We start from the raw sequence: 27,718 nt of genomic DNA, 5'->3' as shown, positions 1-27,718 counted from the left end.
GTCCTGGAAAAAAAACAATCCTGCCTTATGTTGAATAAAATCACTAGCTCATGACTGTTCACTGTGACAGTGGCAACAGCTCTTTCTTTCATACCCTGACCTGCTAACTGGAAATTTGTAAGACTGAATCTGGGATCTTAAGTATGCAAAGCAGTTATTTCCCTTCACCTGTTGGCCTATCTTGACTAATACCCCAAATGCAAGATGGCTACCAAATGTGTATGTATATTGACAGGAATGTGTATTGACACATGGCACAGCTAAGTTAAGTGGGTAGCTAAACAGGTAGGTATCCGCTCCAATTCCCCTTGTCCTAGCAGATTTTGATTAATCTTTTTTCCCCTTGGGTCCTACTTCATGAAGTTCTTCTTCTTTAGCCATACTGTTTCCTCCTTTTCCTATACCACATCTATCCAGATCTAGCATATCTAGCTGTCTTTCTCATGGGTTGCTTGCTTCTACTTATCCTTTCTCCTTTACTATGGCTTATCCTTAAAATTATATTTCCATACACATTTCCATATACACACCAACTGTTTAGTCTTCTGGAATTTCCCTAATTTGTTTACTCATGCAAAAGAATTTAGATGCTGCTGCTGACAACCTAATATTGTTGTCTGAGCAGTAATCCTGCATTTTTACAGACACTTAAAAAAAAGCTTGAAACAGAACTGATGTGTTAAAACTACTAGTGTGGATCAGCAACGTGCTACCAATCCTCCTCATAGGAGGAACTGTCAGGTTGGTGACATTGCTCTTTATTAAAATGCTCTGCCTGTATTGGAACTTTTAAAATTTTAAATAAATCTCCTGAGCATGTGTAAGTATGCCTGGTTTGTTCCTGGTCCTTTTGTTTCAGCAGTATTTGTCAAAAATTTGGGATGGATGTTTGGTGTAGGGGGAGAGGATTAGTTCATGATCCTTCTTATTCAGCTCCTTGATCCCAAGCACATAAACATAAAAGCATCCTGATGAACCAGCAAGGCTAAGTGAGTTAGGACCTCCAGGACAAAATAGTTCATTCATAAGTAGATTTCCTGAATTTTTAATAGACCAAAATAGTTGTGTGGAGGAGGAGGAGAATGGGACACAGTGGGCCCAAGCCTGATACTTTCCTGGTTTATATTGCTCTCCAACTTCTATTTGTACAGCAGGGGGACATACAGAGATACAGTAACAGCTGTGTGAGTGTGTTAGGCTAAAAATGATGAGAAGAATGAAAATGTTTAAATGCTGATGCAATGTAATGAAGCTTAGGGAAAATGACATCTGTGGGGACTTTCTCCTATTAAAAAATTCAGAGATAGATTTATTATCATCTTGCCCCCTTTAATTTTTCCAAGATAAACTCTCCCACTCAAGGCAGTGAAGCAGTTTGGGATGAAATGGTTGGTAGGCAGACTTGGAGACATATGGGACATTTTAAAATAAGGTATTATAAGCTACAGTTACACAATATCTAGCCTGGCTGTTGTGAATTCACAAAGTGGCACATTTACAATTAACATTTAAGTGATAAATGTCCATTACAATCTAATAATGGAACTATACATGAGAGGATTACAGTGATTAAGTCCTTTTTCTCATTTACTTTCTTTATTATTATATTCTGAAAATGGCTGTCATTAAGTAGGGGAATGAAAATATCAAGCACATTATTTTTTCCTACTTCTCTTTTCATTTTGCTTCTGAAGACATATTCTATAGCTAATAAATGGAAAAGGTGATTTTCTTATTTCTGTTACTATTTTAGTTTAAGAACATTGCCACTTGCTGTTATGTTATTCGTGAATGAGCGCTAAAACAAAGACTACAGATATAAATGTACAGTTTTATGGAATTATTTTCAACACAAATATTAATATTTTCCCAAACTGCTAGAAAATCTGGAAGAAAAATAATGCAAATATTTACAACAAATTCCAAAAGAACTGTTCACTTTTTAGGCTAAAATCCTAAACATACTTAGACCTGCACAATCCCATTTAAGTGAACACTATGTAGTTAATCTATTATGTAATTCAAGCACATATAGGATGTCAGCTTAAATTAATTATCTCCCATTCCAGGTGGAAACTAGTAATTTGGTAGCATAACATCAGGATATGTTTGTTTGATCATAATAAGAAGTGGAATAGAAACTGGGGCGAGGGAAAAGGTCTGCATTAATTTTAAGGTAAAATACCTTTCAAAACAGCTACAGAACTGGCTACACTCAAGTCACAGTGGGCCACTGGTTGTGCAAGTTCAAAACTAAGAAAGATAAAATATATTTTCCATTACTTAGTGTTCATAAATTCATGTACAATAACTGATTTTTACTGCAGTAACATTAATTTAAATCATCTCAGTGTACTAGTTCTTTGTAGAAATGTTTCAGAACTTGACATTTTTAATAAAAAGTGCAAAACCTACAGATGACCCACAAAAACTATCCTTTTGGAATTGGCAGTAATTTCATTATCCAATAAAAACAATGACTCACAGCAGTAAAAACAAAAATCCTATTATATAGCAGATCTTAGAAGTTTCAGTCTGAGGGTGAACAACTCCCATTCACCATTATCTGCTGGAATTAGCTGTAAAATTGGTATGGATTATCTGCCAAGTGTACATAAATGTTTTCCTTGATAGTTAAAAATGCATTGTAGGGTGACTTGTTTTTGCAATTTATGAGAAAGAAATAAAATATACATGAACATCTCAATCCAACTTCTAAATATAAATAGCTAACAAAATTTTAACTTCCCTAAAACTCATTGTAAAACTACAACGTATTTTTTTTTACTGAAAAGTGGTGCTTATTCTTTATTGGTAATACCTTTGTAAATTATACATTTAAAATGCTGTTATTCATATAATTGTTTAAATCTTCATATTTTCTTAAATTGAGCCTTGTATGAGTTTGTATATACTTGCTGTCCGCAACTTTCATTGAACACTCAGACATGTCCAAAATATAGAATACCTACAAACTGATATTTTATAGAAATGGCTTTTCTGGCTCCTACCAAGTGTAGCACCCAGTGAATGTCCAAATGAATGTCACAAGCAAGATAAAATTTAAGAGCGGAGAATGGAAATAATGGGAGTAATTGAATTGCATGGGTTCCATAATCCAAGGGATGAGTAATGAGAGCTCATTTGTATATGTCCACAGAATATCCATTCAAATGCTGGGATCTTGTTACAGATATACTAATACATGGAAAATTTCAATGGCTAGCAATTGCAAATGCAAACTTCCTTGCCATTAGTTTCTCAACTGTCAGCTCCTACATTTCAGTATAGCTGTATACAAGACAGTTATACAGAAGTGTAAGGGATCCTTGGGAAATAATACTTCAATATTTTATTTAAAAACAAAAAACCAAAAACCTGTATGACTCCTTGCTAAACCTTTAAGTCACAGCACTAAATCAGCAAATTGTAAAATGTTTGCCCAAAAGCTTTTGGAAGACCTGCAGAAGTGAGAAACAAGGATATAACCATATAATAATTTTAAATACCATTCTGAAAATACTATGAAGACGTGGTTTCACTTTTTTAAAAAATTGTTACTTCTCCCCCAAATTAGGAGTTTTCAATTTTTTTAAAAAATGTACTTAAATATTTACATCCTATGTTCTCCATCTTCTGAGTCTTAAGAATGAATGATATTTATTTCTCATCCTTCTGGCCAGCCACCTTTCTCCTCCTCTTTATTGCACTATAAAATTACACTATTCTAGATGAATTAAGATCAGATAAAGTACTTTTCCCTCTGATTCTCATTTATTCCCCCACCCCCCTCAAAAATTCTTTACTTTCAAAAGAAGGAAGAGCCTTTAAAAGCTTACAATAGCCTGGACTAGGCCAGGGGTGGGGGATAAAAGCACGGGGGATGTATTCATCTGTCAATGCTAATTTAATTTCCCCTATTCCAGTATATCCTCAGCTGTTAGGGCATCTCCTGAAGATATGAGAGGATTTAGGGACATTCCAATCAGGATATGAAGGAAATACTTTGATCTCAATTAATATGACTTTGGGGTGGAGCCAGGAGACTTTGGAGGTGGAGCCAGGAGTGTGACAAGCACAACTGAACTCCAAAGGGAGTTCTGGCAATCACATTTATAGGAACCGTATGCCCTTTAAATGCCTCCCCTCCATTTAGAATAATGAAGAATGGGGGCAACTTCTTTGAGGGCTCATAGAATTGGACCCCCTTGTCTAATCCTTTTGAAATTTGGGGGGAGTTTTGAGGAGAGGCACTGGATGCTATGCTGAAACCTTGGTGCCTCTAACTCAAAAAATGGTCCCCTCGAGCCCCAGATACCTATGGATCAATTCTCAATTATATTCTATGGCAGTGGTCCCCAACCACTGGGCTGAGGACCAGCATTGGTCCGTGACCTGATAGCAACCAGGTCACACCGCCCCTTTCACCTGTCTGGGACCCAGGTGGATGAAAGAGGTGACATGGCCTTGCTTTGAAGATGCCTCCCCTTGCCTCTTTCATCTGCCCGGTCCTGGGCTGGCAGAAGGGGCAGCATGGCAACAACTTTCCCCTACCCCTCATTTAAAGACCCCCATCTGATCAGGGGCACAGACAGGGGGTGGCCTGGGGAGACAAAAACCCCAGCACTGCACCCTCCCCCCTCGGTCCCTGGAAAAATTGTTTTCCAGGAAACTGGTCCCTGGTGTCAAAAAGGTTGGGAACCGCTGCTCTATGGGAATTGGTCTCCACAGGGTATAATGGAGTGTCCAGCAGACATTTCCCTCCTCCCTCCCTCCCCCCCCCCCGGTTTTCTGATGACCCTGAAGCAGGGGGAAGGCCTCCAAACCAGGGGATCCCCTGCCCCCAAGTGGAGACTGGCAACCCTAGACGGTTTAAAGGATCCTGAGTGTGCAGGAAATTGGGGGGGCGGGGAATGTCAAGATATGCCACTCACCCCAGTTTCCCTCCTTCCTATTCAGTCCTAAACTGAAAGGAAGCAGGTAGCCACATGTCACATGAAGGAAATGCTTGTATCCTTCCCTTTTACTGCTAAGATGCAGCCCTAAATCTTCTGAATGTTCTTTTTTTTTTAAAAAAATCTCCCCTCCCGTTTTCATAGCTGGGGAATTCATATACCAGCCCTTCTGCCTGGGTTACCCTATTTCACTGCCATAATGGTGGTATGAGATCTCTTCCTGTATTATTAGGAGAAATTATTATAATTAAATTATTGCCAAACATACTGTCAATTACTTCTGTTTACTGTCAATCAAATATTCACAAATAACTAGGCAAGAGGATATATCAAACAAGCCTGCTTCTGTAAGATTATACTGGAAACAGATGATGACTGAAAAGGGGGGTACTGTATATACATACCTCCAAGTCATTAAAAAATAAATGTGTATCAGCAAGATTAAAAATCATTTCTTCCATCCGTAGTCCAAGAGTCACTGCCACAGGTGGATCCTTAAAAAGAAAGAAAGAATATGGCTAATTAATCACATGCAATGAGACTAAAATTAGATGTAATTCAAAAGATAAACATTATAATTTACTGAAGATGAAGAAATACATGATAATTAAAACAATTTATTTTTACGGGATAATGTTTAAGGGGGGGGAAGTTATTAACTCATAGTCATATTGATGAGCTATATCCAGTAGTATCTGGTTTGAAAAATGTATCATTTGTTTTTTAAGAGTCAAAGACTTTCTGTCACAATTTCATCTACAAATTAAATGACTACTGGAATGACCCTTATCCATGAATTACACCTACTCAGATAGGATGGGATTTCTTCCACACATCCTTGTGCTGCTGGTATGCATCACGTCCCCCAGTGCACTGCTGTACTAACTTGACAGCACCTTGTTAAGAAAGGGTGGGGGGAGCAGGTGAGAAGAAGACCCTTGGAATCTGATGTTTCTTCAGAATCATAACCTCTATAATAGTATAACTCAATGCCTGCAGAAGGAGTGGTGCAAGTTAAAGAACACTTTCATTTGTCTTGTGGTTTAGTTTCCTATTCAAGTTAGTAGAGAGCTCCAAATGCCTACTAACCAGCTCCATCTCAGCAAGACCATCCAAAAAAGGAATCAGTGTTGCTCCATTTGAAAGTAAATGCTTGCGAACAACTCATCACTCTGTATTCTGGCATTGTCAAACTAATTTCCTTCTACATTTTTCATCCCTTTCTCTTGTATGTCTTGTCTTGTCTTTTTGTTTGTTTGTCTAATGCAAAGCCTATGCCATTTTCATTTATACATGGTGCCATCATTTGTAGTTTGTTTTACATTTTAATTGCTCTGTGCCACCATGATAGGCTATATATTGGCTGAAAAGTGGGACAAAGATAATTCCATTTAACCCTGCAGTAAAATGCAGCACATCAAGGGGACCATATAAAATCCAGCTAGGAAGCATATGGCATAATGCTAAATCACCTACCCTATATCTAGAGCAGGGGTGGCCAACGGTAGCTCTCCAGATGTTTTCTGCCTACAACTCCCATCAGCTCCAGCCAGCATAGCCAATGGCTGGGGCTGATGGGAGTTGTAGACAAAAAAAAACATCTGGAGAGCTACCGTTGGCCACCCCTGATCTAAAGAACTACAGTACTCTAGTAGGAAAAATGACAATTACAATGATAACTGGTAATGGGGCACTTTGCCCAAACAATGACTACCCAGTGGCAAGGACAAAATAACTTGCTTAATGAAAACGCTTGTAAGTACCTTCAAAACACTGAACACAAACATGCACCAGGAACACTGCTCCACTACAAGTGGGTCTGCCAGCTGCCTTCTGGAAGCAGGAGACCTCCTATCCTCCACCGTTTGTCTGCTGCTAGAGAACCACACCGGGTGCAATGACAATTTCTGATTGATGGGGGGGGGGGGGGGCGGGGAAAGAATGTGTAAGGTGGAGCAGTATATTAGACCTTTAAATTCCAATGTGTTTTGCTACAGGCTTCATTAAAGGATCTTACAAAGAAACTTCTCTGGCTTCCATTGTGTACAAATGTTTAATAAATTGCTCTACCTTGAACCTTGTTATTTTTTCCCTATTACCTACTGGTGCGACCCTGTTTTCTTCCTAATTTCTGGGTGATGTCAGAAGTGATGTCATTATGCTATGGGTGTCAATTTCACACTCTCCCCACTGTAAGTCCCCACCCTCCCTTCTCCCACAGGTTATCAGCCATGCCTGAAAGCCCTATCTATACTCTGGTTTGGTAAATTCCTGGAGATTTGGGAGCAGTGCTTGGGGAAGCTGGAGTCTGGGGAAAGGAGGGAGCTCAGCTGGAGGATATCTCCCATCCCATCATGTCATATCCTGGTCAAAAGTCAGTTTCTCCAATTCCCCTTTGCTACTGAAATTACTTTCTCTCTCAAAAATTCAAATTCTGAATTTAAATTTAGAGCCAGTTTGGTACAATTGAGAGTGGCACATTCTAATCTGGAAAACTGGGTTTGATTCCCAACTCCTCCTACATGCAATTGCTGGGTGACCCTGGATCAGTCAGAGCTGTTCTTTTACTACTTTAGAAATACTACTTTACACAGAGAGTGATTAAAATGTGGAATTTGCTGTTCAAGTAGTGATGGCCACAGGAGTAAATAGCTTTAAAAAAGGGGATTAGACAGATTCATGGAAGATAAGTCTATCAGAGCCATGGTGACTGAGGGAACCCCCACACTCAGAGGCACTAAGCCTATAAATCCTAGAAGAATAAGAAGATATTGGATTTATATCCTACTCTATACTCTGAATCTCAGAGCAGTCACAATCTTCTCTACTTTCCCCTCCCCCCACACACACAACAGACATCCTGTGAGGTCGGTGGGGCTGAGAGAGCTCTCACAGCAGCTGCCCTTTCAAGGACATCTCTGTGAGAGCTATGGCTGACCCAAGGCCATTCCAGCAGGTGCAAGTGGAGGAGTGGAGATCAAACCCGGTTCTCCCAGATAAGACTCCACATGCTTAACGACCACACCAAACTAGAGTTAGGAGGTAGCATCAGGGGAAGGCCTTGGCCTCCATGCCTTGTTACTGGCCATCCAGAGGAACTGGTTGGCCACTGTGCAAGACAGGATACTGGATTAGATGGACCATTGAGCTGATCCAACAGGACTCTTCTTTTGTTCTTAATATGGTCAAAGATACCTGGCTCCATGTGGTTCAGGCCTTTGCCCCTCCCCTTTATCTACCCCATGTCTGCAGATAGCTGAGTGTGCAGCTTCCTTCTGATGGTCGATGTCCATCATGAGAACAGTGGGAGGCAGGGTGAGACTGAGAGTTCCTTGCCCTATCTTCACAGTCCCCTGTGTGTGCATGGCAAGCCCATTTCCAACATCTGGCACTGGCAATGGCCTCTGCCATCCTAATTGGACCCAGATTGAGAAGGTGCTGCTGTACAGGTTGGTAGTGGAGCATGTGAATGTAGCTCTAAAGCAGGGTTGTCAAACTTATGGCCCGTGGGCCAGAACCAGTCCCCGCAGGGCTCATATCCAGCATGGGTGGAGGGGCTGGCAGTGTCTTTGATGGGCTGCTTGTCATCACAAGGGATTTGATGGGAGGTACAGGTATACATTGAGAGGCTGCTGGGGGACCTCTTGAAGGCACTTCAGCCCCTCTTCAATGCCACATTCTGCTGCTCCCCCTCCTGCTCCACTGCCAACAGCGATTGCATGGATGCACTCCAGGCAGTGCGGATGAATCGCTGGATGGTGTGGCTGCTGGAGAGTGGAGGACACCTCCTAAGACATGTACTGCTCCCACACCCCCTTACCCCTTCTGGGCTTTGGCTGCCCTTTGCTACATCAAGCTTGGGATGTTAGAAGGTTGCACCAGGTTAAGACTCCTAGGACTTGTGAGGGGCTTGGTCTCTTTAAGTGGGAGGGTGCCCTGCTGGCACCCCCTTAAAGGGCTGTGGGAGGCCTGCTGTCCCGATTAGTTCTGGCTGCATATCCATCAATGCCCCATCTCCTCATCACAACACCTCCATGGAATGCTGTGGCATGGTTGCTGGGGATGTTACCACAGTAGTGGCAACAGATACAACCCCCATCCTCCATTTTCTTGCCAGCCACTGCATAACCTATCTCTATAGGAAATGAACTAGGAACGCTTTAGTTATGCCATGACCAGCTGCCATGGTGCATGCACAACAGAGGATTTCTCTGCCTGTTGTGTTAACTTTTATCATTTCAACACTTGAGGTATTGGTTTATGCAGGCTCAACCAGTATTTTACTGGTTGTGATCATTTAAATACTGCTTTAGTATGAAATCTTTTATTTAGAGATCAGAATGTTACTGTTAGGGTGTTTAAAGCGTTTAAAGCCACCTGGGAGACGGGAGGCAGGCGGACCAAAAAAGCGCGTCCACACGTGCACATCTGCCTGCTGTCCCCATCCCGTCCCAGGCTGGCCGGAAGCCGGCTCGAAAAAGTACCACTTTCAAAGTGGTAACTTTTCGCTGCAGCGCCTCTGAGGTGCCTCCTGGCCATCTAGAAAGTCGGGAGGCACCCAGAGAGCACCCGGGGAGCTGCGAGCGGGACGCAAGAGTGTTCCAGACACTCCCGGGCCACCCAAGGCCCGCCCCTTCCTGCAGCGCCGTCCGGAAGCTTCGAGGCGCTCTTCTTCAGGCTGGTTTTGTTCGGGGTGGCTACAAGCCACCTCAAACCGGCTGTCTGTTACCAGCCTTAGTATCCCAGTCCCTTCCTATAGTAAATCCATTAGAGATCTCTTTCCTTTTATAGTAGGTGATTGTCTGGTGTGACTAACAAATAGAAGCTATTATCTTCATTACATATAAAAATGCATCATGTGAAGTTATCCTCAATTTTAAAAGAATAAAACATGAAATCAAGTAAAGAAGAGGCAAAGAAACAAAAGCTACAGATTCCTTCAATTGTCAAATGACTGCAAAGGAAGTTAAATTTGAAGGAGAGAAATGGTTCTGCATTCATACCCTCTGCCCGGAAATTCTCCCCTCATCTTAATTTATTGCTGATTTCTTTTTTAAACCCAAACACTGTTAGCTCACTGGGCTCTTGGGAACATGGCCTTTAGCCAGAGATTGCCAGCATTGCAAGGCAGACTAGATCAACTGTAACATTTCCCTATATCAAAATACAAATGCCTTTGGTTATGCTAGCAGTGGGCATAAATTGGAGCCAGACTGTCTGTCTGTGGACTTCTGTGCTAGATTGGGCCATCTACTAGTATGCCTCTTAGGAGACAATGTAAAAATAACTCAGGAGAACTAATGCTTCAAACACAGATGAGCCACACCGATGAAAGGAATCATGTTAAAAAAAAATGCCAAAATTGTTGTACACAAGGAGATGGCACTATGAGGAAAAATCTTTAAGGAATGATTAATCAATTTCTCAAATAAAAGAAAATAAATATATTATAAACATATTTCCTCCCAAAGGAATATTATCTCATTTATATATAATTCTTAATAAAATATTAGAAGAAAGAGTGATGTTGTATCAAAAACAATGGAAAAGGGATTGTATTCAAGAAATTGCTAATGCTGAATGGGAGGAAATATGGACTAGAATAATGTTGAACGTGTTTAGTGTCCAATTCTAAGTAGTTAAAACAATGATGAGATGGTACCTTCCCTCAGTTACTTTAAATAAAATAAACAAGAATTATGTTCCATTATACAAGAAGAAATGCAGTATGAATGCAGATTTTTTCCATTGTTGGTAGAACTGCACAAAAATACAACCTTATTGGCTTAAGGTCATACGACAGATAAAAAATATCACAGGGTATAGTATAAATCCTTTGCCAGAAAATTTATTATTGAATAGAGGAATAGATCCTAATTTATATAAGCAAAACTGAGTTAATATCAATCCTAATTCCTACAGCCAAAATAACTAGCTGCAGAATAGACTGACCACTCACCACCTAATTAGAACAATGGTACGACAGAATTTGGGAACATTTTGTCATGTATTAACTAGCCTATAAAATCTATATATTCTGCAGTTGCTCTCAAATTCACCAATTGATAAATATGAAAATAAAGTGATAGCATTATGGTATCCTCTTCTGAATTACATGGTGGAGAATGATATTGTTCCAACTAACTTATATTATACCACTTTAATATATTTCTAGATATATTAATGCTCTTAACATTGTATTGCACAAGTAATAGTTATTTGTTAATATTGTATTATTCTATAAAGTCAAAGTAAAAAGAAACATAGTTCCTGTGCCTCTTTCTGTATGATACCAAACTACTTAGTGGTTAATATGCGGCCAGAGTCATGGTGGACGATATAATGGCAAAAGCGGTACCATGGTCGGACCACCTCGCCCTTAGGGCTCGTCTGGACGCTCCACGCCAAACCTGTCTAGGCGACGAGTGCATTATAGCTCGCCCGTGAAGCCAGATGGACCCGGAACGGTTCCAAATGGCTCTGCGGGATCCCTGGCCCTCTGGCGATTCCCTCAATGACCTGGTTGAGACCTGGCATAGCCGGCTTTCCAGAGCCATTGATGAGATCGCACCCCGACGCCCTCTGCGACCCTGGACTAGGCTGGCGCCATGGTATACCCCGGAACTACGCCAGCTGAAACAAGGCCTCAGACGGCTAGAGAAGCAATGGCGGAGTACTCATGATGAAGCGGCTGGAGCATCTTATAGAGAGTTTATGAGGTCCTATGAGATGGCAGTCAAAGCCACAAAGAAAACATACTTTGCGGCTAAGATTGCGTCTGCAAATTCGCGCCCGGCACAATTATTTAAGATAATTCGGAACCTTACTACATTGCCACAAGGCAAACCAAATGTTAAGGAATTAGAGATAGGCTGTGAGGCATTCGCGAAATTCTTTGCAGACAAAGTCCAGTCGCTCCGCCGTGACTGCCCCGCCTTATTAGATACAGTATGTGAACTTGAGGCTACGTGCCTGTCTTCTGGTTTGATCTTGGACCGTTTCGACCCGCTCGACCTAGAGGAGGTTGACAGGATCCTCTCTACTACATGCCCAACAACTTGCGATCTGGACCCGTGCCCCTCCTGGCTAATTAAAGCTTGCCAGGAGGAGCTGAGATGTCCTATATGGGACATCATAAATAGATCTCTTTTAGAGGGTTCTTTTCCAACCCCTCTGAAAGAGGCAGTGGTCCGCCCCCTCCTGAAAAAAGCTACATCAGACCCGGCCGAATTGGCTCATTACCGGCCAGTCTCAAACTTGCCCTTTTTGGGCAAAGTTATAGAGAGGGCTGTGGCGTTACAGTTATAGAGCTTCCTGGATGACGCTTCCACTTTGGATCCATTCCAGTCCGGCTTCCACCCGGGCCATGGGACAGAGACGGTTCTGGTCGCCCTCATGGATGATCTCCGGTGACACCTGGACCGAGGCGGTGTGGCAGTATTGCTGTTGTTAGACCTTTCGGCCGCGTTCGATATGGTTGACCACCGGCTGCTGGCCCGCCGCCTCGCCGACGCAGGGATTCAGGGGCTAGCCTCAATCGCTTTCCTCTTTCCTGGAGGGTCGGGGACAAAGGGTGGCAATTGGGGGGGAGCTGTCCCAGAGACACTCACTCAACTGTGGGGTGCCTCAGGGAGCAGTTCTCTCCCCGATGTTATTTAACATCTACATGCGCCCCCTTGCCCAGATTGCCCGGAGATATGGGCTGGGTTGTCACCAGTACGCGGATGACACCCAGCTCTATCTATTGATGGACGGCCGGGCTGCCGATGTTCCTATAAATCTGGACCGGGCGCTGCAAGCCGTGGCAGACTGGATCAGGTCGAGTGGGCTGAAACTGAATCCAGCGAAGACAGAGGTCCTTTGTCTAGGGCGTGGTGGTCCGGAGGGAGGGATCTCCCTTCCAGCTTTTGACGGTGCGTCACTGATACCAGTGCGCAGGGTCAGGAGCTTGGGAGTGCTACTGGAGTCTTCCTTGACAATGGAGGCCCAGATAGCAGCCACTGCCAAATCCACCTTTTTCCACCTTAGGCGGGCGAGGCAGTTGGCTCCCTTCCTGGAGTGCAATGACCTGGCAACAGTGATCCATGCAACGGTCACCTCGAGGCTAGACTACTGTAATGCCCTCTACATGGGGCTGCCCCTGTGCTGAACCCGGAAACTGCAGCTAGTGCAGAATGCAGCAGCCAGACTGCTATTGGGCCTACCTCGGTGGGAACATGTGCGAGCTGGGCTGCGGGAGCTGCATTGGCTGCCAGTTATTTACCGAGTTCGTTACAAGGTGCTGGTTATTACCTTTAAAGCCCTATATGGCCGAGGACCTGTTTACCTTAGGGACCGCTTCGCTCCATATGTTCCCCAGAGAGCACTGCGATCCAGCTCACAAAACCTTCTGGAAGTACCTGGGCCAAAGGAGGCCAAACTAAAAATAACCAGAGAACAGGCCTTCTCTATAAAAGCACCCCAATGGTGGAACCAGCTGCCGGAAGAGGTGCGGGCCCTACGGAATATTAGCCAATTCCGTAGGGCGTGCAAAACCGCCCTCTTCTGGCTAGCCTTCCAAGATGGAACCTGAAATAAACACCATGCCATTACTAACATCAATATAACCGAGATAGCAATAAGATGAGATTATTTTAGATTTATTTTAGACTTTTATATTATGTAAACTTAATGGTAAATTTTAAATGGTATAGAAATGTATAATTGTTTTATTGTTCAACATGGCTTTTGCCACACCCTGTAAGCCGCCCTGAGCCTGCCCCGGCGGGGAGGGCGGGGTATAAATAAAAATAATAATAATAATAATAATAATAATTATTATTATTATTATTATTATTATTATTATTTCATAAAAGCAATGTCTCCCAGAAAAAGTTTCCACTGTAAATGGAAAAGCAAGAATCAAACATTGGCTTCAGAGTCTCATTATGCTGTGAGAGGTCAAATACAGCTCTGGGATGCCAAATGTAAGGAAAATGCTAAAACAGAGTAATCCCAAGCACCTTCAGTGGTGACACTTCCAACTTAAATGGTCAATATAGAAAGACATATTATTATTACTGAAATATTATTGTTACTGCTGATTGCTGAAGAAATTAAGAAGTTAATCTACTTGCAGAAATACCTTATTGTATCTTCATTTACTAAGGAGGACTGCTAACTACCTGATCCCACCAACTTGGCTACAGCAATCCTAAAAGTTACACACTCCACATGAGACTGCCCTGGAAGACAACTGAGAGATTTCAGGTGGGACAGAATGCCCCAGCTCTACTGTTATCAGGAACTAAGAGGAGCACACATATGTTACGAATTCTGCAGTTACTCCATTGGTTAGTGATTAGTTTCCAGGTTTAATTCAAGATGTGGATTATTACCCACAAAATTCATGGCCTTGAACCCACATGTCTCCAGAACAGTAAATAAGTAAATAAATGATGTAAAGGCTGTGAAAATGAAGACATGAAAAAGAAGCTCCAAGAAGTATCTAGATTGTAAAAAATTAACAATGATGGATCCAATGGTATATTTAAAAGATGAGACATTTCCGTCAAAAAAAGAATCTAGATTTAAAGCACTGTATCCTTTTCCCATTGTGGGTTCTGTACAAATGGTTCATGAAGAGAAGGAAATTTTGCCTAATTATTCTCCCATGCATATTCTTGCATAAAAGACAATTATTATTATGGTATGTACTTAAGCTTCCTAGAGTCTTCTGGTCAGTGTGATTCAGTGTTTTCTAGGGAACCACATGGCTCCCGCATCATAGCATCAACAGCTAGGCTTTGTTCCCTGCCAGATACTTCAACCACTATCTTATCTCTAGTCAAGATTTCCACCAGACAGCAGAATACCCACCATCTGGGTCAACTAGCCAGAGGAATCAGGCTGGATCTCCCTGCTTTCCAGATATTTCAATAACTTTCCTGACCCAACCTTCCCACCACCAACTATATTTCCATTAGAATTAATATTCTGTGGACTACTGCCTATAGACAGTAGCCATTTAAGATACATATTTCACTGGGAGAGTCAATGTGATGTAGTGATTAGAATGTGAAACTGGAATCTAAGAGATCCAGGCTTGAATCCCCATGCTGCCATGGAAGCGTGCTGATTGACCTTAGGCCAGTCACACTCTCAAACTCATCCACCTCACAGGGCTGTAGTGAGGATAAAACAGAGGAGAACAATTTGAGCTCCTTTGGGTCCCCAGTGGGGAGAAAGGCAGGATATTAATGAAGTAAGCAAAAGTCCTTTTTCTACAATTGTCTTGAAACATTTAATAAGCCTGAGTTTCTCACAGTTTTAATTTTATTTATTTAAAACATTTTAGTGCTGCCTTTCCACCAGATCAGGGTCCACAAGGTGGTGAACATATAAAACATAAGAACATAAGAGAAGCCATGCTGGATCAGGCCAACGGCCCATCAAGTCCAACACTCTGTGTCACACAGTGGCAAAAAATTTTATATACATACATACACTGTGGCTAATAGCCACTGATGGACCAAAACATTAAGTCTTTGTGATTAAATTGACAAGACTGGAATACCATTTCCTGAAAGGACTTCAGTTAAAAATGCACATGAAGAGCACAGAGAAGAAATGCTCTAAGAAAGTATGCAAAACTACATAAGAGTATAAAGAATTTAAAAGTATTAATTTATATGAGTAACATTACTCAGTTCTGCAGAGCTATTGTAAAGTGATAGTTATGGAAACCATGCCTTATGTATGAATTAACTGTTTTTATAGCATATAGAATAAACCACATTTAAAAGTACATTATAAAAACTTTAAAACCTTAGTGTTTACATTCATGTGTACCTACCTTCCCATATTTTTGAGCATAAGATCCTGTAAGAAGTGAATGGAAAACAATGATTGTTTCATCCAAATCCCAAACGAATACACGCTGAAAATGGAAGTATTGACAAAAATCAGTAGATATAAATTACTGCCAAAATTGTATTTGCTAGGGAAATGCAATTTATTAATTACAAGAAATCACTATGCCCTAAGGGCAGAATTCATCTAGTTACCATGTTATCTAAGAACACCCCCCCCCCCCCCCCCGAACTGTTCATTCCAGCAAAGGCATTTATCTCTACAAGGGAAGACAGAAGTACTTTTTAAAGATTTCACTTAGCACTGGGCTAAAATGTAGACTGCTTAGAGCAACTTTTGGAGGAACTTTACATTATACAGAAATGATCAGTTTAGCAGTAGAAATTTAGAGAAAGGATGAACGTAACATTATTAGTCTAGAAAGGTAGAAATTTGGGCTTAAAACAAAGATTGGGAAAGATAGTCATCATTTATCTTGGACTCTAACAGTGTGATATAACCATGAAGGATGTATGCATCTCTTGTAAATCACATTTTAAAATGTACAGTGAGTATGAAACTAACTTTTAAAAATTGTTTACTATGTAAGTGTTGATTTATTACATCTGGACATTGAGAATTACAGTCAAAGTGTAGCATTTCTGATCTGTGGGTTCCCTCTTCCCAGTCTTTTCCTCCCTTCCCCTTTCTAAGCAAAACTAGTTTACTTTTGCACAATTATTTCTTTCCTTTTATTTATATCATGCCCTTCCTACAAGCATGATCAGGTCAGGTCACAACAATAAATTACAAAAACTAAAACAATTAGAAATAAATATCAATTAGTAGTTTTTCCCATAAAAGAACTGGAAGCCCTGATCATAATTTTCAATTCCAGTTGACAAATGTACTTTGATTTGTGTACCCTATATTTTTCTGTACCAATGTAATAAAAAAAAACCCAGAGGAAGTAAAGGAGGAAGCCTGAGTGCACGAGGAATTCTCTGCACCAGAGAACTATAAATCTTTGTAAGCAATATGGAAGGAAAAGCACACAGAATGCATTAATTAACTCAAGTTGTGTGACATAATATCTATGACTCAGATCAAATACCCATGAACAGAAGGGAGTAAAAAGAAGAAATCTCTACCTATTCCTCTCCACCGACCCTAAAAAACAGCTTGCTCTAAGAGCTGCTGCAGTAAGAAAGTGAAATAATCAGAAATTGTCTCCTACATGAGCTCTTGTACTGGAACAAGAGCTTGTGCAAAAATGGAGTGGCTTCACGCTGAAAATGAAAGTATTTAATAAAATTGTTGGCAATTTTATGTTCCTGTATTAGCTCCTGTGCTATATTCTACATCATTTCCATAAATTCTGTAATCCTTGGGTCTAAAATACTGAGGGCCCTATGTAGCTGAAATAGAAAAGGGGGGTTCCTGAAATTCCCTTCTGTTAACTCCCATCCATCTGTGGTTATGTGGATCCAAGACCACATCTAAATGATCATGTTACACAAGTACTTGCAGGAGGACAACAAGGACTTGCAGGAGGCATCTCATTCCCTCTAGCTCTTTATTTCTTCTTTCTCTCTCCTGAAATTCCCCCATAGGCTTTCCCCTTTTCCTACTTCCTTCTGTATTTCTAGTGTTACAAACTTCCAGGTGGGGCCTAGAGATATCCCAAAATCACAGTGGATCCCCCCAAATCAGTAAAAGTTTAAAGTATTTATTAAAAAGAAACATAGGTGGGTTGTTGAGTGGGAAGGAGATAGGGCTGCCAACTCTAAATTGGGAGATTCCTGCAGATTTGTGGGTGAAGAGTGAGGTTTGGGGAAGAAAGTGACCTCAGCAGGATATAATGCCATAGAGTCCACCCTCCAATGCAGGCATTTTCTTAAGGGGAACTGATCTCTGTCATTGGGACATCACCTGTAATTCTGGAATGCTGGCACCTGAAGGTTGGCAACTCTAATTCTCTTTGGGGAAATGGCTTCTTTGGAGGGTGGAATCTATAGCATTACACCCATCTAAGGTTCCTTCCCTTTCAAATCCCAACCTTCCCAGACACCACCCACCAAATCTCCAGAAATTTCCTAACCTGGAGTTGGCAACCCTTTCTCCTTCTCACCCAACAGCCTACCTCTGTTTTCCTGTCCCTCTGTCCTAAGTGTTCCCTCTACCCCCTCTCCTCAGAAGCCTCTGCTTAGAAAAACTGTGGCCCAGTTGTGTGGTGTTGGCCACTGAGCTGGGCGCACTTGCATGGCAGGAAAACCACCCACTACCCCCTATACCCCCTGATCTAAATCAGTGTCGCAGGGCTTGCAAAACCATCCTCTTTCAACTTGCTTTTAAGATGGAACCTGGGTAATGACATCTAGCCATCCTATACATATATTGAACTGTAGCACCTTAATTGATAATCTATAATGGTTTTAACTGTTTTATTTAACTTAATTTATGAATGTAATTTAACTATATTTTAACTGTCTTTTATAGTAATGATTGTATTTTATTGTAATCATGGTATATACCATGTCCTGTGAGCCACCCTGAGCCTGCCTTGGCGGGGGAGGGCGGGATATAAAAATAAATTTATTATTATTATTATTATTATTATTATTATTATTATTATTATTATTATTATTATTATTATTATTCCCTTCCCCACATTGTTTTCTCTTTTCCTCCCCCCTCGCAACCCCCATATCCTTTCCCCTTTACTTGCCTCATTCTCTCCTCAGCCATTCACCAACCTACCATTTATTTAACTCCCATCAAACCACCCCGTAAAAAGTCTGCCATGAAAACGTGAAAGCAACGTCACCGCAGAGTCGGAAACAACTGGTGCTTGCACAGGGGACCTTTCCTTTCCCCTTAGTTATATTTATTATTTATTTACTTCACTTACATCCCTCTTTACTCCACAATGGGGACCAAATCAGCTTACATTCTCTCCTCCTTTTTATCCACACAACAACCCTTAGAGGTGGGTTAGGATGAAAGTATGTAAGTGGTTCAAAATCACCCAGTGAGCTTCCACAGCAAGACAGAGTTTCAAACCTGGGTTTCCCTGACCCTAATCTGCATTGAAATGAACAGTAGCAAGCAGCCGGCCTATGCACCTCAGGTAGTATCAAGTCACTCAAAGGTTGCTGCCAAGTCTAGGGTTGCCAGCCTCAAGGTGGGACCTGGAGATGTCCCAGAATTGCAACATTTCAAGACAACACAGATCTGTCCCCCTGTACAAAATGGCTCTGTGGCAGAATGTGCCTGCTCATGCCTACAGGCCCCATTTCTTTCCAACTTCCTGGAGGGGCTTTTCTTTCACTGTCGGGTAGCCTGCACCACCACCTGCTCTCTGAGCAAGAGATAGAAAAAAATGATAAAAACACAAATCCTCTGTCCTTCTCTCTATACATGCCCTATCAGCTGTTAAAACAGGACAGGCGCTTTAGCTTAGGAAGTTACAGATCTCTACAAAGCATCTATTACTATTACCATCAAGCTCCTTTCAGATGTTCAGGCCAACCACAGGGTTACTGGCTACCTGTTTGCAAACCTCAGCTCAGAGTTCTCATGAACACTGCATCCCAAAGAAAAGAGAGCTACTTTCATCTGCAAGAAGGTTCTATCATATCTTCTTTCGCTTCCCATGTGACCTGGTCAGCCCAGGCCGGAGAAGTGTTTCCTCCAGATCCTTCCTGGAGCAGTTTCTAGTCTAAAGCCCTCCAAACTCTGTTTCCTGCTTGGAAAAGGGAGGAGAAGGGAGAATGCTCCACTGCCTCTCATGTTAGATCTATTACCATTTATGAGGTGGATTGGGGTACAAATGAACTGACTTTCCCCCCTCCCCCTTCTTGCCTGTTTTCTGTCCAGAGGCAGAAAAAAAACTTTTAAAAGTTTTAAAACCTTTAAAAGCCTCCCAGAAGAAAATGCATTATGTCACAAGCTCCTTTGAAGAACAGACTCTATGTTATCATATCCTGCTGAGCCTTTTTCCCTCCCCAAACACTGCCCTCTTTAAACCCCACCACAAAATCTCCAGAAGTTTCCAAACCTGAATTTGGTAACCCCAGCCAAGTCCGGGCCCAATGAGTCCTCCCTCAACCCCTCCCCTTGTCTTTTACTGACAGAACCCAGCCTGAAATGCTGTGGTTTCCTAGCAAGGGCCACTGAAGGAATCCATGATAAATAGAGTGCTTAAAGCTACAGGCACTCTATTTATCATTTTGGGGATTTTAACTCCTCCATGTTTCAGTTTTTTTCAATTTCACAATTTACTGCAAATCTGGGGCATTTTTCAGGTTTGTAGAAAGATTTGTCTTGCCTGTTCACAATTCCAGTCCCTAGATTAAGTATCCTTAGATCTGACCGACTTCGTTATTAGGCTATAGATATAAGCAAAAGAAAAAAAGTAGAAAAAATACACATACTGTATAGCTGAAGTCCTAAAATGACAAGAAACAAATGCTGTTGAATTGGCTAGGGTTTACTTACTAGTAAATATGCATAGGATTGCAATGCAGACATCTCTTATTCCATACACATTGCATACTCTTAGCAAAAATAATCTAGTCAACAGTATTTTGTATCATCATTTACTACTTCATTTACATCTAAGAACAATCTAACACACACACACAATTTTGGCATTACAGCTGCAACTGAAGCCAACTATTAATTAGTTTTTAAATGACCATACCTCCAAGTCACTATCAGGAGGAGGTGATGGGTTATTTTTCCGCCCTCTGCCCCTTGATTTTGACCCAGAACTTCTACATGTTCTTTCATCAAGATCTTTGATTGGTGTTGAGGGGCTTTGCACAGTGTCAAACTCTCCTGTAAAACAAAACAGTTCATGAAAACATAATTATGTCTTTTTAGCATAACAGAAAGGAATAGACACAATTTTATGCATCATTGTTCAGAGGCTCTACTTAGCCGCTGCACTTCCCACTTCACTCCTATTGGCTAGCACAGGGATGGTCTACCGCAGCTTCATAATTTCAAGCACAATTTGTGTTCCAGGTTTGGCAAGAAATCCCCTTTGCCTATACTAAAAATGTTTAAACAGGAAGACTAGTATTACCTGAAGTTGCAGTAAGTTAAAGTTCTCATGACTGGATTTCTCCATATTGTCCTTTACTATGTAGGTAAGATGTAGTCCCTAAGTAAATGTTTAGTCCTTCATGACTTGTGCCCATACAGGAAGAACAAGATGGAGAACTGTGTCTTCTCTGTGTTCAGAGAATCTATAATCTCACATTGGAAGAGTCTGTCCCACACCTGGGGCTATTCACATCTTCCTGCCACACAGAGGAAGAGAATAAATTCTAGCAATTTGTCTGTTTCCCTTCCTGTCCTCATTCTAGAAAGATGTGAGATGGAAAACCATTGCCTTATTTTGCCCAAGTCTATTAGCATATATAAGCGCTAATGTGGTCTGTGTTTTGATTCCCCCCCTTCTTTCTGTAGTTGGGTTCGAACTCACAAAGTATTGTCCCAATAGTTGAAATACTGGGATGAACTTCAGGGTGGTTGGCATTTCTCCACAGCCACCAATAAAATTGTTTTCAAGGTAAACTCTTATAAAGATATGGGTATTAGGGATGTGCAAAAAAAAAAAAAAATTCGGATTGACACGGATTCGGAAGTATACGGGGGAGAAAAATTCGGATTCCCCGTGTACTCCTGAATACCACATTCGGAATAGCCGCATATACGGTAGATGCACGGCTATTACCGAATATACGGCCCTATTATACCCTATGGGCCATTGAAATAAATGGCAAATAGGGTATATTTGAAGCCACATGGAGGGGAGGGGGTTTGAGATAGAGCCCCCAAATTTGCAGGGGACCTGCAGGGGTCTCTCCCCTCCAAGCCCCCCAAGTCCCAAAAAGATTGGGCCAGGGGATCCCATTCCAGGGGCACCCAAAGAGGGTGCCCCTATTCCATCATTATACCCTATGGGCCATTGAAATCAATGGCAACATAGGGCATAATTAGAGGCTACTGGGGGGCAGGGGGTTTGAGGGAGAGCCCCCAAATTTGCAGGGGACCTGCAGGGGACTCTCCCCTCCAACCCCCCCAAGTCCCAAATGATTGGGCCAGGGGGTCCCTGTCTTTGGGCTCCCCAAAAGGCCCATTTCTAAGAATGATGGGGAAAGCCCAATTAGCCACTTCCTCACTGTAATTGTCGTGGGAAAAGTGGCTCTGGGGACCAGGGGTTTTTGAGGAGAACCCCCCAAACTGCTGTGCAGCTTCAGGGCACTGTCCCACACAAAACCCACAAGGCCAAAAAAAATTGGACGAGGGGGTCCAATTCCTGGGGCACCCAAAGCCAAACCTAACCACATCAGAGAATCTTTATAGGACCCAAATGCACTACATCCCTCTATCTACTCTATGAACCCTGCAGGGCAGGCCTGGAAGCAATATAAAACCCAGTTGCAACGTCACACAAAACACAATCTGCTCAAGGTCTGCTCTGCAGACCTGGCTGCAGCAAACCCAGATGCCAGCTCTCCAGCCCTGCCCCAAACAACACAGGGAGACCTGGCCAACCACAACAAACCTGCTGGTTCTGGGTCTCTCACCCAGGTGCCAGCTTCCCTGCCACAGAACACACAACCTACTCTATAAAAACAAGAAAGTGACCCAGCCCACACACACCCTCACCAACCCCCACACCAACCAGAGGCAATTTAAAAAACCAAAACAAAACCAGCAGAATCACAAAAGGCCAAGTGTTAAAAAAGTGGCCTTTTCACCAACAAGAAAAGGGGGACAAAAGTGGCCTTTTAAACAATGGAAATTAGGCCAAACAGCACCCCCCCAAGAAGCCAAAGAAAAGAGTAACAGCAGCAGCACAACACAGCAGCAACAAATCAAACACTGAATACTATTAAAACAGTAAAAAATTAACTTTTAACAATACAGGAACTTTGCCACCCCCTCCCCCCCAAAAAGCCCTTCACCCTAACCCCAAGAAATCCAAGCCACCCAAATCAGGAGAAGTAAAAGGACACTGCACTTTTAAAAGTCCTCTTACTAAATTAAGATATGGGCAAATTGGCAAACCCCCCCACCCCAGGCCCCCTCCCCAAGCAGAAACCCCCAAATAAGCTACCCCACCACCACCCAAATCTGGATAAGTAAAGGGACTCTAAGTCTTTAAAAAAAGTCCTTTTACCAACAATAAATAAAAACAAGAACCCCAAGAGTGTCTTACCTTGTCTTCTCTAGTCCAGGGAAGTCTGAGTGAGAGAGCTGCAGGCAGCAGCTTAAGCTAAGGGCCAGACACTGCTGCCAGCCCTTTGCACAATCTCTCACACACAACAACAATGGAGGAGTCAGCCAGGAAGGGAAGACTCCTTAAAAAGCCCTTCAAAGCATGCATTTGCAATGCATTTTGCAAATGCATGCTTTGGATTGGCTGCTGGGGCTCCTCTTCCCCCTCCCCCCCTCCCTGATCCCAGGGAGGTTAAGGGAGAGGCGGGAAGAGGCCACTAAAGGCGCCAAAGCAGCTCCTTTGAAGCTGCAGAAGCTAATTTGCCGCCTTTTTAATTGACAGCCGTGTACTTACGAATAGCTATTCGTAAGTACACGGCGAGCCTATTCGGCTGCCGTATAATGGGCGCCTATGGAAATCGTCTGCAGCCTATTCCGTATGCAGTCGAATCAGCACTGATTCGGCTGTAAATACGGTTCGGCCGAACAGAATGCACATCCCTAATGGGTATCAGAAGTTCTCATGGAACCACTACCGAGTTGAGAGAACAATGTGATGATGCAGTGGTTAAGTGAGCGAACTCTTATCTGGGAGAACCGGGTTTGATTCCCCACTCCTTCACTTGCAGCTGCTGGAATGGCCTTGGGTCAGCCATAGCTTTAGTAGGAGTTGTCCTTGAAAGGGCAGTTGCTGTAAAGAGCTCTTTTAGCCCCATCTACCTCACAGAGTGTCTGTTGTGTGTGTATGTGTGTGTGTGTGTGTGGGGGGAAGGTAAAGGAGATTGTGACTGCTCTGAGACTCTGAGATTCAGAGTATAGTGCGGGATATAAATCCAATATCATCATCATCATCATCATCATCTTCTTCTCCTCCTCCTTCTTCTGTGGGAAACCTGTATTAATACCACTAATCGTTCAGATGCTGCCTACTATAGATGATTCAAGATTGATCCTGTTATATTGTGGCAAGTTGTGAATTTGGTGATGTTCCCTTATTGAACTGTTTAGCTATTTTCCCCTGGTCCTTTAGGGCTGAAAAGTCTGTGCTGTGGTTTGGTTTCACTCCCTCTGCTGGTTGTTAGTTTTTATTAAAACAGTGACCAGGAAAGGCACTGCTTTTGTTCCAATAAAACTTTCAATCCTTCTGGCATTGTGTGCTTGCAGAATTATTACACTGGCAATGATGATAAAGCTAGAGCGACCAATGTTTGGTGTGGTGTTGGAGTTTGATGAAGTTAGTGACTGGTTTAATATACAACTCTTGAATGAAAGCTAAAGCAGATATTTGACACCTCTTGTTAATCATGCCAAGTCTCTTCTGAAGACGTGACTGCAAGGATTCTAACACTTTGCAGTATAAGCTACTAAAGGAATTCTTTTCCCCGTCACTCATCAGGAAATAACAATGGATCATTTTCTATTGGCAAAAGCTCTACTGGGGGCTAATACAGCACACAGAGCACCATCAAAGTATCAAAAGCCTTCTAACTATTATCACTCAGCTGCCAGGCCAGATTTTCCTAGGGATCCTGGAGATTTTTTTTTTTTTTTGCCTTCCTTTGGACATAGAACAGGGGTCATTAGATGTGGGGAAGGGGGGAAGTAGCTGTGAATTTCCTGCATTGTGCAGGGGATGTACTAGATGACCATTGGGTTACCTTTTAGGTCTATGTCTCTGCCCATTTCCACTGGAAATCTCAAGGCCAGTCACAATAAGAACCAGAGTGTCCAAGGGCAGTGGAAGTCACCAGAATTATTTCTGCAATGTAATAAAGGCATACAAAAGAACCTTGGACAGTTGCATAACATGAGAATCTACTGTCTTTACCTACTGGAACTTTTCCCAGTAAAGAATTTTTCTGCCTGATAATTGGATGGTGAGGCAGTGATCTAACTTAGAGCAGCCAAATCATCTGATTATCACCACTGCATGCAATGCAATTCTGTTGCTAAATAGGGCTCAGGAATGTCCAGATTCATCTTGCAGTGTAGATTTCTTGTGTTGACCATTTTTGTAGATCTGTATTTCATTTCCTTGTATGACTGTCATAGAAAATACGTAAATGGAGACAGATTCCTTGAGAACTATCACCATAGCCTCAAGACTTTCGAAGAGCCAGGGGCGGAATTCTAGCAGGAGCTCCTTTGCATATTAGACCACACACCCCTAATGCAGCCAATCCTCCAAGAGCTTACAAGGCTCTTTTTTGTAAGCTCTTGGAGGATTGGGTACATCAGGGGTGTGTGGCCTAATATGCAAATGAGCTCCTGCTTAAATTCCAGCCCTGTGAAGAGCTACTTATCTATTTCAGTCACTCGGATCAGTGATGTCCAATACAGCTACAAGCGTTGTATTGGACATCAAGACAGAACAAGAATATTTACAGATGATACTTATAGGCATTCCATGATGTCTTGGCTTAAAGCTTGTCCTTTATTTTATTTATTTAATGGTGGGATTTATATCCTGCCCATCTCACCAAGGCAGGCTCAGGGCAGGCTTTATTGATCAATCTATAGCAGAGTGGAAATTTAAATCATGAGATAAAAGTTCAATTTAAACCTGACTAAAATAAAGAAATCTACTTAGATTCTTAGTAAATAAAAGTGGATACTGATTTGTTTATTGAGTATAAAATATATTGATGTAAAACTGAACCTTTATACAGTATCAGAGGATATACTGTATATTTCTTAAATAGTAACTTAAATATTAACTATTTAATATTAAATATTTCATAAAGCCACATAAATACATTGCTTGGTTTTAGATCATTTACTGCTCATGAATCCAAACAAGTTTCTGTAGACAGATTTTGGTTGGAATCAACATTAGAAGGCAGTGCTGCTTTTCAGTGCTCCTTTATGTTTATGGCTAAGGTTTCCATGGTGCAAGACCTTGCCTGGGAAACACAATTTTCCTACCCCCCTTTCTCATAGAAGCCCCAAATGCTCCCCCAACCCTGTTCCTGGGGGTCCCTTCCCAGTTATTACTCAGTGATGAAGGAAAAGAATTCGCTAACTCTGACTTAAATATTTCTTAATCCTAAAAGCTTTGATTTGTATTTAGGTTCCCCTTGCTAGCAAAGGCAGTTTCATTTCAGTTGAGGAGGCAGATCCATCTGTCCAAACACTATTCAAATCTAACCAAAGAAGTATAATGTTCTGCCCTTTCTAGAACTTTAAACATCTGAAAAAAAATTGACTTTGTGAATATAATGTGAATGTGTCCCTGATATACATGAAAAAATATTTAATATAGCACTGCTCTATTAAGTCATGTTTACATTCAGCTGATTTCAATTACGCTTCCTCTATCTTTGACAAAGTAAATAAATAAAATCTATTTCCAGTTTGCATTTTACATTCCTCATTGCCATTTGCTCTAGGCTTCAATTTTGGATCAAGTTTGTACACAAATATATAATTCCCTATTAACCAGTATTGTAATTAATCACTGTATCTTGTATGTTCTGGATATTTAGAGCCAAGTTTATTTCATTAAGATAATCTCTAAATCAGAATGGCCAGCTGTCTCCTACTTGAATGCAAGGTATGATTCTATTTTCAGATTACTGAAGCCACTAGTGCATGGCTCTTTAGACAACTGTAAGTTTAATTGCTTGATTTGCTTTTTACAAGTAGCAACAGCTCATCATGATGTTTTCTTTGCCTTAAATAGATTTTAAATTCTTCATTTGATCTTAAATAATGGCTTGTGCATGAATATGTTTCCAAACCCCTCACAGAAGAAATGCAAGTAACATATATGTGCATATGAAAAAGCTGGAGAGATGGTGTTAAAGCTTATGACTACTCAATGTATTGCATGTTTGCAAAGCACTAACTATCTGAAGTGTTTAAAACATTTGTTTGTAACAAAACCCTGTTCTATTTATACTGATGCATTCAAAATCTTGCCATTTTGCTTGAAGGGATGGTTTGTATAGTTTGAAAGCTTGCTTTCTCCTTACACCAGAAGAGGTTGGCATGAGTGTTCATTTAATATTGTAAAATATATGCGTCTATCAATTGATTGTACATTCAGTGCATGCATTTGGCCTTTTTCCAGTTTGTCAGCTCTGGGGATTCACCATTAGCTTGTCAGTGTGCTTGAATTTGCACTTTATTTATTTATTTAGATACTTATATCCAGGAGTCATTTTGTAGAAAAATAGGTGGTGGCGCTCATCCAGGGATCGTTATGCAGCTGCACATACTATTCAATGGACAAGGAGGTGGAACTCTCAGAAAAGTTCAGGAGCTGTGCTCCTGTGAGCTCCCACTGAATCTGAGGCCTGCTTATATCCACTTATCTCCCCAATGAGAACCCAAAGCAGGTGACAAACAACGTTTTCCCCTTCTCTCATTTTATCCTCACAACAATGCAGTAATGTAAGTTAAACTGAGATAGTGGCTGACCCAGGGACATTCAGTGAGCTTCCATGGCAGAATGGGCATTTGTACTTGGGTCTCCCAGATCCTAGTCTGATATTCTGAACTACACTTGTTCTGTATTACATAAAGGCTGCTTACAGACAGGCAGAGATGCCTCAGAAGCTGACTAGAAAAACCTGTCCAAACGCGCACATCTGCCACCCACCCACATCCTGTACTCACCCTGTCATCTGGTGTCCTCAGAGCAGCTTAAAAAGCTACCACTTTTGAAGTGGTAGCAAATTTCTGAGCCGCCTGAC

The 27,718-nt window shown here is 41.7% G+C and overlaps 1 protein-coding gene across 10 annotated transcripts in view; it reads right to left on the bottom strand.

The window, feature by feature from the left end:
• Window positions 1-27,718, bottom strand: part of EYA4 (EYA transcriptional coactivator and phosphatase 4) — a 247,795-nt gene that overhangs the window by 14,231 nt on the left and 205,846 nt on the right. For all 10 annotated transcript variants that reach the window (XM_060239663.1, XM_060239706.1, XM_060239645.1 and 7 more), the window contains 3 exons: window positions 20,491-20,627; window positions 15,790-15,873; window positions 5,360-5,449 (listed from right to left, as the gene is read on the bottom strand). In XM_060239663.1, the coding sequence (XP_060095646.1) occupies window positions 5,360-5,449; window positions 15,790-15,873; window positions 20,491-20,627 (311 nt within the window). The remainder of the gene's footprint in view (window positions 1-5,359; window positions 5,450-15,789; window positions 15,874-20,490; window positions 20,628-27,718) is intronic.

This window comes from Heteronotia binoei, chromosome 1, assembly GCF_032191835.1.
Source record: "Heteronotia binoei isolate CCM8104 ecotype False Entrance Well chromosome 1, APGP_CSIRO_Hbin_v1, whole genome shotgun sequence".
Classification (NCBI taxonomy): domain Eukaryota; kingdom Metazoa; phylum Chordata; class Lepidosauria; order Squamata; family Gekkonidae; genus Heteronotia; species Heteronotia binoei.
This window is presented reverse-complemented; position numbering and strand designations above follow the sequence as displayed.